Genomic DNA, 12,192 nt, shown 5'->3' with positions numbered 1-12,192 from the left:
TAGATATTCGAAAATCGGAGGACCAAACGGATCGTTTGACGTATCTTGCGCGACTGAGAATTGATCGGTCTTCAAACTACTGAACAAAAACGAGGTGATTAGTAGCAAGTGCTGGTGACTGTACTCGTATGATAAAATGAATGTCACCATCGTGTTCTACGCCCAAAAGTACCCATAAAACATGTGTCATGCATGGGCTGCGAATAGGTACCAGTTTTAATTTTCGGGGTTATGTGCTTACCTGATTGACCTGACTTTGACCCTGGCCAGTGGCCTATGCTTGACTGACCCCTACATTGATCTGACACTCTTTTAGCACTTATATGAAGGGTTGTGACAATTGTGACAGTTGTGACAGATTGTTTAGGACCAACTGATGACTGAATTTATTTAGGACCAACTGATGACGATATAATCGAAACGCGAAACGCGAGGCACCGATTGCGAGGTTCTAAAGCCCATGCTACTGAAAGCCCGATTTTAAGTGTTTGACCTGACCTTGACCCGACCTGTGACCTCGAAATTCAGCTTTAAAGTATTCATGTGAATCGTCTCGTCGCGTTCTTCTTTCGTTTGCCGCGCCTCGTGCGTTTCGCTGCGCCTATTTGTTCGCGAGTTATCGGCTGGGGGCGTTGAACGCCCCCCCCCCCCCCGGCAAACGGCAGATGGGGAAATACCCCAGCAACTGCCGGGTTAATCTGACGCATGTTTTGTCATTTGATCGTCATTTTATTTCTTACCTTTTAGCCCAATCTAAAAAAAAATCATAAATACTCTTTCTCCAAATTTTTGACCATTTATGACCAATAGTAAGACACTGTGCGTCACTACGTAGATATTTCTCGCCCTAAAGCATAACAACAATATCCATTCAGTAATAGCAGTATTCAAAACATGTTCAAAATGCCTCGCGATATCGATAACATAACGAAAGACATAGGCGACTTATGACATACTTGCAATGATGACGTCACACACGCGTGACGTGACGTGACCTCGTCATTTCTGAGTTACTGTATGATGCACGAAAGACACTGGTATACCTATGCAAAGTTTCATCGCAGTCGGTCAACGCATTAACAAGTTATGGGCAAAACATTTTTTCGCGTTGACCCCCGGCCATACGTGAGGCCGTTTCCAACCATAGTGCACTGGTGCGCACGCTGGGGCTATCCCGATTTCTCGGGCCCGGCAGGTCAGAGGGCTGCTCCGGGACGCGTATTCGCCATTTGTATTACACGAATCGGCCAACCAATAGCGTGCCTCCTGAGTGACGTCAGCGTGGCGTCATACTTTCGGTCCTCGCCCTTGTGGCGTCTATTGAAGCTAGGTTTTAAGTTATTGACATTTAAGCTACGTGGGGTACATTATCGCCGTGGCGAAGTGGTTAGAGTATCGGCCTGGTGTTTCAGGGGTAGGTGGTTCGAATCCACTCGGCGACTTCGATTTTCGTGTCATCTGTCATTGTGCGTTTTTTATACATTTGCAACGGCGTGCACCTAAGAAATCAGACGTAGGCATTCTTCTAATGAATATGTTGCATAAGATAGATATTTGCAGTCCAACCGATTGGTTCGGTTTCGGTATTTTCCAATGGTCTTTGTTTGTATTTGGTTTGGTAGCGGTGTTCTGATTTTCTGTGATTGACATCACTAATACATAGTGCATACTATGCGAACGTAGCCAATGGAAAGACAAATGGTGCTGGGCGATGGCCATTCATTGATCAATATTTCTCACTGCCAATGGGTGATAGCACGCAGCATTGACAGGGGCGGCGCTGACCTTTTGAAAGTAGGTGGGCACTTGGCAAGGTAATGTACCTAAAAGTAGCGAAAACTAAGATGAAAAGTAAAAATCGCACGCTGGTAAGCAGGCTATTAGATAGCTTTTCGTGTAAGAATCACCATGCACAAAAAAAGTTCGGCATAGCTGTTAGCGTAATCACGGGACGAGATTATCAGTTTCCAGCCGTCAGAGCGTCATCTATAGGAGCTATGCCCTAACTATAACTTTTCCATTTCAGCCGCCAGGGGGATACCTAAGTCCCCTTACTTGGAATCTAGTTAAAGTCAAAAGATTTATATTAGAAATAGACGTTTATGAAGATAACTTGGGACTGGTTGTTAAGTTGCATGCTCACGGCGAGCTGTCATCAATTTATCTCTATACATGTCTTATCTGATCGATGAAATAATACAGGAATCCGTTGTCATTCGAGTGTGTTTCATAAAAGCTCTTCCGACTTTGACGAATATCGACAGTGCCGTAACAAAATTGGTAGTTCAGGTATAGACTGCAACTGCAGTTCTTTTGCAACTTATTCCTTGAAGTGTATCTGTATTCGGCGACCACTGACACCATACCAATACACCACAGCCCGGCGGCCGCTGCGCTCCCGACCCGACTGACGACCCCAAGGTCAGGCCGCCGCCGCGACCCGGCGGTCGGCCGCCCCGCCCGGGTCAGCCTACCCGGCAGGCGTGGCGCTAGCGGAGGGCGGCGGGTAGCCGGATACCGCCGGATCCATGTCACACGCATTTGATTTACATCAAGTCACCACACTCCTCCCCCACAGGATTAGACTGCCCCGCCCGGAATCGCACTGGGCAACGCCTCTCCCGCGCTGAACGACGCGGCACCGGCGCAGAAGCGGTCGCAGCCTCGAACCGCGACGGCGGAGACGGCGACGACGTCGAGGGATGTCGTCCGACGTCCGCGCACTTCTCAGAGGGGAGGGCGCCGGTCTCTGACGCCTCCGCACCGCCCACAGTCGCGTCTCTGGATTCTCCGGCGACGGCGTGAGCGGCGCTGTCCAGAGCAGAGGAGTCCGGAGGCTCATCTGGCACCATCGTCCGCCGGTACTCGTGGTTCGGCACCGACACGTCTGGAAGGGGAACGGGTCTGAGTCTCACATGATCAAAATGTCTGCGGAAGGTCCTCCCATCCTCCAGCAAAATCCAACATGAACAGCCATCGACCTGTCGGACTGTTCCGGGCAGCCACCTCGGGCCGGACGTAACGGGAGGAAGAACATACATGTACACTTTGTCTCCCACCTGGAATATGCGAGGCTGTGCTCTCACGTCATACTGAGCCTTCTGCTTCCTCTGGTACGCCTCCATCACGCTCCGTCTGGCGTCTTCACGCAGCAGGTCCAGCTGAGTCCGCATTGGCCGGCCGAGGAGCATCTCAGCGGGAGACTGCTGCGTCACGCTGTGGGGCATACTGCGGTAGCGGAACAAAAACCTCGACAGACGAGTACTCAGGCTACCTGTAGACTGACGTTGTAGGCCCTGCTTCAGCGTCTGCACAGCTCTCTCCACAAGACCGTTTGAATGAGGCGAGTACGGTGGAGAGGTGACATGTCTGACTCCATTTCGCTTACAAAACGTTTTAAACTCCGGACACACAAAGTATCTGGCATTGTCTGTGACCACAGTCTCCGGAACTCCGTGACATGCAAATGTTTCCCTCAACTTTTCAATGGTAACCTCAGCCGAGGATGTTCTGGTCATGTGCACATCCATCCACTTACTGTGAGCATCGATGATGACAAGAAGCATCACCCCGTTGACAGGTCCGCAATAGTCGACATGGAGCCGTTGCCAGGGAGAGCGGGGCCACTCCCATGGATGCAGAGGCGTTGGAGGCGCCGCATTCCTCCAGCGTTGGCAGCTACGGCATCCTGCAGCCATCCTCTCTACGTCCTGGTCAAAGCCCGGCCACCAGAAGTGCATCCTGCCAAAACTTTTCATGCGGGCCACACCAAAATGACCCTCATGCAGCTGACACAACATAGCGTGACGACCCTGTGGCGGTATGATTACTCTACTGCCCCACAAAACGCAACCATTTTCGATGCTCAACTCAGCTTGCCTGTTGATGTACGGCTTCAGGTCTGATGTGTTGTCCGCAGCATCTGCCGTCCAGCCGGTTCTGGTGAGCTCCAGGACGCGTGACAGCACTGGATCCGCCTGTGTCCAGATCTGGATCTGCTTCTGCGAGACAGGACCAGAATTAACAAACTCCATCAGCTGCACAGTTTCTGCAGGAGTCGGGACATCCCGTGGCTTGTCAGGCAGCGGTAGGCGGCTCAACGCATCGCAGTGTATCTGCTCCCTGGCTGGGGAATAAGTCATCCGATAGTTATATGCAGACAGGAGCATAGCTCAGCGCTGCACGCGAGGAGAGGCCATCACTGGAAGAGGCTTACTTTCTCCCAGAAGCCCCAACAATGGCTTGTGGTCAGTTTTGATCAAGAATTGCCTGCCACACAGATAATAATGAAACTTCTTGACGCCAGAGACAATAGCCAAACCCTCTTTGTCAGTTTGGGCATAGCGCTTCTCGGTGTCTGTCAGCGTTCTGGAGTAGAACGCCACTGGCCGCTCCTTTCCCTCCGGATCAATCTGGGACAGAACGCAGCCCAGGCCATAAGGGCTGGCGTCACATGCTAGAAGCGTTTCCCTGTTTGCATAGAAGTGAGCCAAACATGGTGGATCGATAATAAGATTTTTAGCCGCCTCAAAAGCTGCATTTTCTTTAGGGCCCCACATCCATTTTTCACCCTTTCGCAGCAGTCGGTACAGGGGTGACAAAACTGATGACACTCCCTTCATGAACTTACTGTAATAGTTCAACAGCCCCAGCCAGGCTCGTAGCTGAGACACGTCCGCTGGAGCTGGTGCCTCGAGTATGGCCCTCTGCTTCTCTGAAGTCGGATGCACTCCACTTCCGCTGATCCGGTACCCCAGGTAGGTAACGTCTGGTACCCTGAGGCTGCATTTCTTCTTGTTCAGGCGTAAACCAGCGCTGCTCATCCGAGAGAGCACCTCACGAAGCGCTCGGTCATGTTCAGCTACATCACGTCCGCCCACCAGGACGTCATCGAGGAATACAGTCACATGAGGAATACCCGCCAACAGTGACGTCATAATCCTCTGAAAAATCGCCGGGGCTGAGTGAATGCCGTAAGCTAGGCGGACGAAGCTATACAAGCCTTTTGATGTATTTATTGTGGCCAGTTTTTGAGACTCTGGCGACAGTTCAACTTGATTGTAGGCCTGTCGTAAATCCAGCTTGCTAAACACTGCACAACCAGACAGCTTAGGTAGCAGTTCATCTACCTTAGGCAATGGGTATTGCTCCAAAGCTGTTGCTCTGTTCACAGTGAGCCTGAAGTCTCCACACAGGCGGAGTTCCCCATTATGTTTGGGCACGACAACAATGGGAGCAGCCCACTCGCTGTGACTTACTGGTCTGATGATGCCAGCCTCTTCTAGCCGCTTGAGCTCGTCTTCGACTCTCTGCTGCCGAGCCAGGGGAACTGGGCGGGCCTTGAAGAACCGAGGCTTCACGGAACTGTCTTGGTGGAGGGAAACTGGACCACCGGTGTACCGTCCAAGTCCTTCCTGAAAAACAGCGGGAAACTCGTCCTCCACCTTCCGCACATGCGACATTGCAGACAGCGTGTACACGGAACACTTACCGAACAGCTTGTTCCAGTTCAGCCGTATCTTCTCAAGCCAGTTGCGGCCAAACAGGCTGGGGCCCTTTCCATGGACCACCATGAGCGGTAGTCGAACCGCAGGTGCACCATCAACAGCGACGTCAACCTCGGCGACACCTCGGATCTTGATCTCCTCGCCGGTGTAGGTACGGAACCGCTGCGGACAGTCCTGCAATGGAAGGTCACTGGCAGGCCACATACTTTCATAGAGCTCCTCACTGATCAGTGATGCACTAGCGCCTGTGTCGAGCTCCATCTGGACTGGTTTGCCACTCAACTCAGCTGTAATGACAATAGGGGGCCGTTTGCTTGCACTATTACAGCTGAACAAATCATAAACATCTTCGTCAACCTGACCAACTTGTTCAGCTGCCGGCTCAGCTGCCTCTACCTCAAAGTCTTCTTCTACAACGTGAACCGTTCCTGCTCTGTGAGCCGCTCGCGTGTGTCCAAGCCTAGAACACTCGAAACAGCGTCTTAGTTTGAACGGGCAGTTACGGTCAAGATGCTGCCCACTTAAGCATCTCCAGCACCGGTATTTGGCATCATTTCCGGACGCAACGGATGCGCTGGACTTACTTGGTTTGCGAGAATCGCCTGCACTCCTCTGACCAGTCACCTGACGAACTCCGGCTCCCCAGCGCCTGGTGCTCCTGTCTCGGTCGGCTCCCGCTTCTGCCGCCGCTCGAGGAGCTCTGTCGACTCGGTGCACGTCCGCTGTGGAGACCTGGATGCTGCCACCTTCTCTGTCCCTGAAACCACTTCTCAGTTCCTGAACATCATGGCCAGCAGCCTCCAAAGCCACAGCGATCTCGGCAGCTCGTTCCAGTGTGAGATTACTTTCAGACAATAGACGCGTCTGAATAGCGTCCGAGTTGACTCCGCAAATTAACCGATCTCGAATCATGGCGGACAAGAAAGAACCAAAATTACAATGTTCAGACAGCTTCCTCAGTTTTGCAATGTAATCTTGCACAGACTGACCCTCAGCCCGACAAAAAGTAAAAAATCTGAATCTGGCCACTGTTTCTGAAGGCCTTGGCTCAAAATGGCGTTGCAAGTGAGTCAACAGTTCCTTGAGCGGCATCTCACCTGGCTTCTGAGGGGCCACAAGGGATCTTAGCTTCCCGTAAGTTTCCCCGCCGACAACACTCAAGAAAATTGCTCTCTGCTTAGCAGGGTCACTTACTTCATTTGCGATGAAAAATTGATCCAGCCTCTCGCAGTACTCATCCCAGGACTCCGCTCGTCCCGCTTCATACGGTCCGATGCTGCCGAACGACGCCATCTCATCCTCGTCGCCAATGAAGTGTATCTGTATTCGGCGACCACTGACACCATACCAATACACCACAGCCCGGCGGCCGCTGCGCTCCCGACCCGACTGACGACCCCAAGGTCAGGCCGCCGCCGCGACCCGGCGGTCGGCCGCCCCGCCCGGGTCAGCCTACCCGGCAGGCGTGGCGCTAGCGGAGGGCGGCGGGTAGCCGGATACCGCCGGATCCATGTCACACGCATTTGATTTACATCAAGTCACCACATTCCTTAATCAGATGAACACTTGTCAGAGATTTATTGGGCGTACGATATTGGCGTGCGAACGTAGGGGCCAAAAATGCGCGTCTACGACCGACTTCTTTTTAAGAGAAAAGAACCGCTGAAGCAAGAATCGATCCACCGACCTGTCGTCCATCACACCGAGACTCTAACCACTCTGCTACGGCGACACATACATGTCTGATAGCCATATACAATTGCAAAAATAGTCTCAACTCAAATCTAGCCTCAATGCATGCATTGTCGCCGCGGATGGCTATGACGTCGCACTAGAGATGTCGCTAGTTGATGGGCCGATTCGTGTAATACAATTGGCGAATACGCCTCCGGGACATGAAGCGAGGCCGTGCCCTCGGGACATGTCACCGGACCGAAGGATCTGTTTAACCCTATTAGTGGCAGGGGGGGGGGGGTTGTTTTTATCCACCCCTCAGGTTTTTCGGGAATATCTCCGAAACCCCTGAAGCTACGATGCTGAAATTTTCTGACTTTTCCTTAAACTAAATTGGGCACATTCCCTGAAAATTTCAAGGTCATACCTTTACCAGGGGCGGCTCCAGAGCACTGGGAATTGGGGGGTCCTATTCGTGAAGCGAGTCATTTGGGCGAAGATCACGATGCTGCACCAGTTTTACGAACAGTGAATAAAAGGTATCATGTGATAACACATACAGTTATTGTGCATCCTCTTTTGACACGTTTTTCCTATAATAGGCGGATCCAGGCGTCCAAAAAGGTTACCTCCCAACATAGGTGCCCTGACACCGCCTATGCATTACCAATACAATTTTAGTCGTTCTCTCATAAGAAAATTATAACATAACAAGACCATTACCACCCTTTTTAGAAACAGTACTAACAAAAACCTTTTTTACTATACTTTTTGTGTACCCCCAATCTCAATGATCTGTATCCGCCTATGATTTTTGAAAATGCATATTTTTAGGATCCATGTGAATTCCTGATTCATTCTCTATCGATCGGCAAAAGTTGCGTTAAGATTGGTTCAGAAACCTGGCCGTGATAAACAGTCTAAAATGTATCTGCAATTTGCCCGTTTTTACCCCCCTCTACCCCCCCTATTGACATTTTTTAATTTTTATTTTTTAGAAATGTAGATCACGTTGAGCGGAATCGAATGCCGTTTGAATTTTGAAAATCGGCCCGTTAGATCTCGAGATATCAAGGGGGGGTCGTAAACAGCCCCCCCCCCCTGCCACTAATAGGGGGTAGCCAGGAGCCTGCCACTAATAGGGTTAAAGGCGGATCAGGCCCGTGTACCTGCGGCCGGGAGCGCTCGCTGGCACAGCGGTAATCCCCACGACCGAGCGAACACTCCCCAGTTACTGCCATCTCCTGGGTAGGAGCCGGCCGAGGAAAACGCTGCCGGAGGCCAGCTTTGATCCAAGGACCTCCCACATCAAACGTGAACGCACTTGCCAACTGCGCCACAAGGGTGGTGCGTGTTGTGGTGTTGACAACTGATGATATTGCTATGGTTTTTAATAATAATTTCCATTACTCTGTTCGCGTGAAGCTCCATAGCATTGTCCTATCAGCTCTACGTTGTTATAACCCTACTTACTAAATCAACTCGCGACACAGTTTCAGCAGTAGCTTCCAGCCGCCTCCCGCCACCGGCCACCGCTCCCCGCGTCACCGATCTCAGCGTGGGTCTGCCGGGCTGGCTCCCCGCCAGGGCGGACTAGACCTCCCCTCACCCCGACCCATGGCCATCAGCTGTCCCCCCAGCTATCCGAGGAATGTCTCCCCCCGCCTCGAACCCCTCCGTCCCCCCTTCCCCTGTGTCGTCTGTCATCCTCGCTGTGAGGAGTGGCCGTCTGCCCGGCTGGCGCCCTGTCGGTAGATGTTCTCGAATATGCAGCTTCTGTTTTCTTACATTCCGTGTGGCTCTGATTGGTGGGTCATTAGGTAACGCCGACCGATGTCAATACCAGTTTTTGAGATATGTATTGACAGTTTCTCGTTCTAATTGGATGAAAAATACAATGCTCATCAAGATGCTGTCAAATTAAGCCTATTTAAGTTATTTATTCGAGACGTAATAGGAAGCGACTTACTTTCTAAGCCGGAATTTTTGGTTTGGCTCCCTCTGTATGTTCACCTTGTCATCTCGAAGACACGGTTTGTGGAGGATATCATAGCCAATGACCATTCCATTGTATCTAAACATCAGGCAAAAACAATTTGTTTTTCACCCGCAACTCGTCACTCTTCAGTAACTTTAATCGCTCTTCAGCATTTATTCATTCCCAAATGAGCTACGCCAATCACCCTCTGACCTTTTTCTGATAGCCTGTCAAATGCTGTAATGCACAGTGTGACTCGCCCTTTACACCGTGTAATCGTCTCATTACACGTTAGTGTCCACAGCTGTGACGGATAGGGGGAGGGGAGGGGAGGGGCACCCCAGTCACGCAGTCGGCCTTTTGCCTGCCCGACATAAGCCTATTGTGTGCCCGCTTGCGATGATTGGGTGGGGCTATTACAGGTCTCTGGCTTACGTAGGGTTCTTATGAATGAGGCATGTTTTGCATATCTTGTGATAATATTTTAAGAAAGTTCAACTGTAGGGGATATTCTTTTTTATATAAAAACACTTAAATTGCCCCAATTAGTGCATGCGGGGGGGGGGGGGGGGAGAAGGGGATGGGGGCGGGAGGGACTGCTTAGTGCTTAGGGCGCTGGATGTCCTATGATGCGATCAATAAATCTGACTTCATCGGTCAGAACATGACGGATTGGCTCTGCCGGGATAGGTATAACTTTTGATTTAGTGGGACAAGTCGATTTCTAAGCCCTATCAAAATGAGCAGAGGTCTCACAGATTGAAAGTTTCCCGTTTATGAGGGTGCCTCCAAGCAGACTACGAATATATTTCAGCGATGATGTATTCGCATTTACTTTCATTGCCCCGGAGTTGTCGGCTATTCGTTCAGTGATTGTCAGTGACGTCGTTCGAAGCCCTAAGACTGTCAAATCGTGCACTGTTCAGTTTTCACAGTTGTCGGGTTTTCTGAATCTAACCAATAATCTAACCCGTGTCTCCATCCGACTGTTCCAGCTCGCCGCGGCCCGTGTTCTCCGAGAGGCGGCGGCAGAACTCGCGGCATAAACCCCAGCCGACCATCTCACCGCAGCACGAGGAGGTCGTCCGGTATCTGGAGCACAGTGAGTAGTGACGTCACTGGAGCACACTGAATGGGGACGTCACTGGCCCGATATAGGCACTCCGTAAGGGAGAAAGTGTTGATAAACACTGATTATCATGGGAGAGCTGTGACAGAATGAACGCCACTGACACAAATAGTTATTTTTTTGCAATTTTGGTGCTCACTACCTACTAGTCTAGTTAGATTTATGGTATTTTGCCGTTCAAGTTCTTGATTTTATCTAGCTCGCCTCTTTTAGCAAAACCTTATCTTGACTAATGACTTGAGCTTCCGTCTCCGTTCGACTTTTACTTTTTTCAAAAGCTAAGAGCCTTCCTGCAAATCGGCACGGCCTGTTGAGGGAAGGAAGACTAATATCCTCCCTCGACCGAAGAACTCCCTAACTCTCCCTTAGTAACTGTTATCTTACCTTCGCCCGCCGCCGTTATCTGTCAGTTCAGTGTCTCTCTGTTTCTTCAGTCCGCTGTTACCATGCCCGCATTTCGCTGCGTGCGGCTCGGTGGACCGGGTGGTGATCTTGACCTTTGTTTCCACGTCCCGTTCTGTGGTGACCTTCGGACGCTCCGGGCGTTGTCTCAAACTTAGAAACCGAGTGCCGTGAAACACTCGACGCATGGTCTTCGTCTACTTCTACTGCCATAGTCTGTCGTTCAGCAGAATTTGGTTACATATGGCGGGGGAGGTGCGTTGATTGTTGAATAGTTGGCTTGATACGGAGCACTTCGCGGTTTGGCTGTTCGGCTGTGTTTCAAAAAGGCTGTTGTGATGGAGAAGTGAGCCTATTCAGCTCAAAAGTGTTATCATTTTTTGATGTTATCCCTTTCTGAGCCCCTTCTATTCTTGAAACAGGCCAGCCCTTGAGGACGCTTTCTCTTGATGACGCCCACGACACTTGACGCTCTATGCCTGACGTTACCCATGACTACCTCTGGTGACGCCATGTCCCTGGCGGTGTTTCACGGCACGCTACTACCACGCTTCTATTGCATTCGCGAGCTGACGTCACACCTGTGGTAGTGTGGGAGCAATGGGCTTGTGACGTCTCCAAAGAAACCCAATTTGACACGTGTAATAGCAGGGTGCTGCTATCATCGGTGAAACACCACCCCTGGGCCCTGATGACGCCCTCGGTCCCCTGAGGACGTTCATCTCTGGTGGTCTCTCTCTAGGTCATGGACTCTGTTTTGGGACCACCTCGGGCAGTTTACTGTGCGCCCATGGTGTCCGCGTCCCTCCTCTCCTCTCCTCCCCTCCCTCTCTACCTGAGACGGTCCTGTTGCTAGGCGGCGCCAGGTCCGCTGGAGACGGGTGTTGGCCCACTTTGAAACCGTGAAGGAATGGGCTGATGGCGACGGAAACGCTAGGTCTTCGTCAGCGCGGGCTAGCTCGTAGTTGGATGTTTTGATTTTGTGGAGACGATGCATTAGGTGCACAGTACCCGTAGTGTTCCATTTTATATCGGCAGATAATTTTTTGTGTTCAGATTATAACGGTTGTCAGTTTCGTTACGCCCATTAGCCTTAGAAATGGTTGTTGAAGGATTGAAAAAATAAATATGATAATTGAAATGATTAAAAGCCGACGCCTATAACCCGAACAGTTTGGTTTGGACTATGTTAGCAAACATGATCATTGAATTTCAGTATAGATTATCAGCTTTTTTATTTGCACAATGTCATTGCAAATTCCACTCGTTCGCTGATATGAGACTGCCGGCATACGTTTCAATGACTGCATTAGCTCTGCGGGTGTCATACCCTCCCAGGATTCTTTGCAGGTAAGCCATTGTAGTTCTGCCAGTGTAAATCGTGGACCACCACTTGTTTTTGCGTCCAAACTTTTATACTGCTGCATATCACAAAAGGCATAATCAAAGGTCACCGACAGGTCAGGACGGGTGAGGTATGTGTATCGATATGAATAGGGACA

At 50.8% G+C, this 12,192-nt stretch overlaps 2 protein-coding genes across 5 annotated transcripts in view; one reads left to right on the top strand and one right to left on the bottom strand.

The window, feature by feature from the left end:
* Window positions 1-12,192, top strand: part of LOC122392006 (MAPK regulated corepressor interacting protein 2-like) — a 52,595-nt gene that overhangs the window by 23,834 nt on the left and 16,569 nt on the right. Inside the window, exon 3 of the mRNA XM_043386411.1 lies at window positions 10,155-10,261. Coding sequence (XP_043242346.1) covers window positions 10,155-10,261 — 107 coding nt within the window. The remainder of the gene's footprint in view (window positions 1-10,154; window positions 10,262-12,192) is intronic.
* Window positions 2,345-7,047, bottom strand: LOC122391959 (uncharacterized protein K02A2.6-like). 4 transcript variants are annotated; one of them, XR_006258439.1, is made up of 3 exons: window positions 5,492-7,047; window positions 3,060-4,001; window positions 2,345-2,887 (listed from the first exon to the last, which is right to left on the bottom strand). XR_006258439.1 is itself a non-coding variant. In XM_043386348.1 (2 exons), the coding sequence occupies exons 1-2, from the start codon at window positions 6,798-6,800 to the stop codon at window positions 2,547-2,549; spliced, it is 1,650 nt and encodes a 549-aa protein (XP_043242283.1). In that variant the 5' UTR covers window positions 6,801-7,047; the 3' UTR covers window positions 2,345-2,546. The 4 variants fall into 4 exon arrangements, 3 of the variants coding, with proteins under 3 accessions (XP_043242283.1, XP_043242295.1, XP_043242276.1); XM_043386348.1 differs by lacking the exon at window positions 3,060-4,001; XM_043386360.1 differs by lacking the exon at window positions 5,492-7,047 and having other exon boundaries at window positions 3,060-3,943.

The sequence above is a fragment of the Amphibalanus amphitrite genome, unplaced genomic scaffold (assembly GCF_019059575.1).
Source record: "Amphibalanus amphitrite isolate SeventyFive unplaced genomic scaffold, NRLGWU_Aamphi_draft 000022F_arrow, whole genome shotgun sequence".
NCBI lineage: Eukaryota > Metazoa > Arthropoda > Thecostraca > Balanomorpha > Balanidae > Amphibalanus > Amphibalanus amphitrite.
Note: the sequence above shows the minus strand (reverse complement) of the source record. Positions and strands in the feature narration are given on the sequence as shown.

Excerpts from the sequence above, each read along its gene's own strand:
- LOC122391959 (XM_043386341.1), bottom strand. The coding sequence starts at position 6,800 with ATGGCGTCGTTCGGCAGCATCGGACCGTATGAAGCGGGACGAGCGGAG.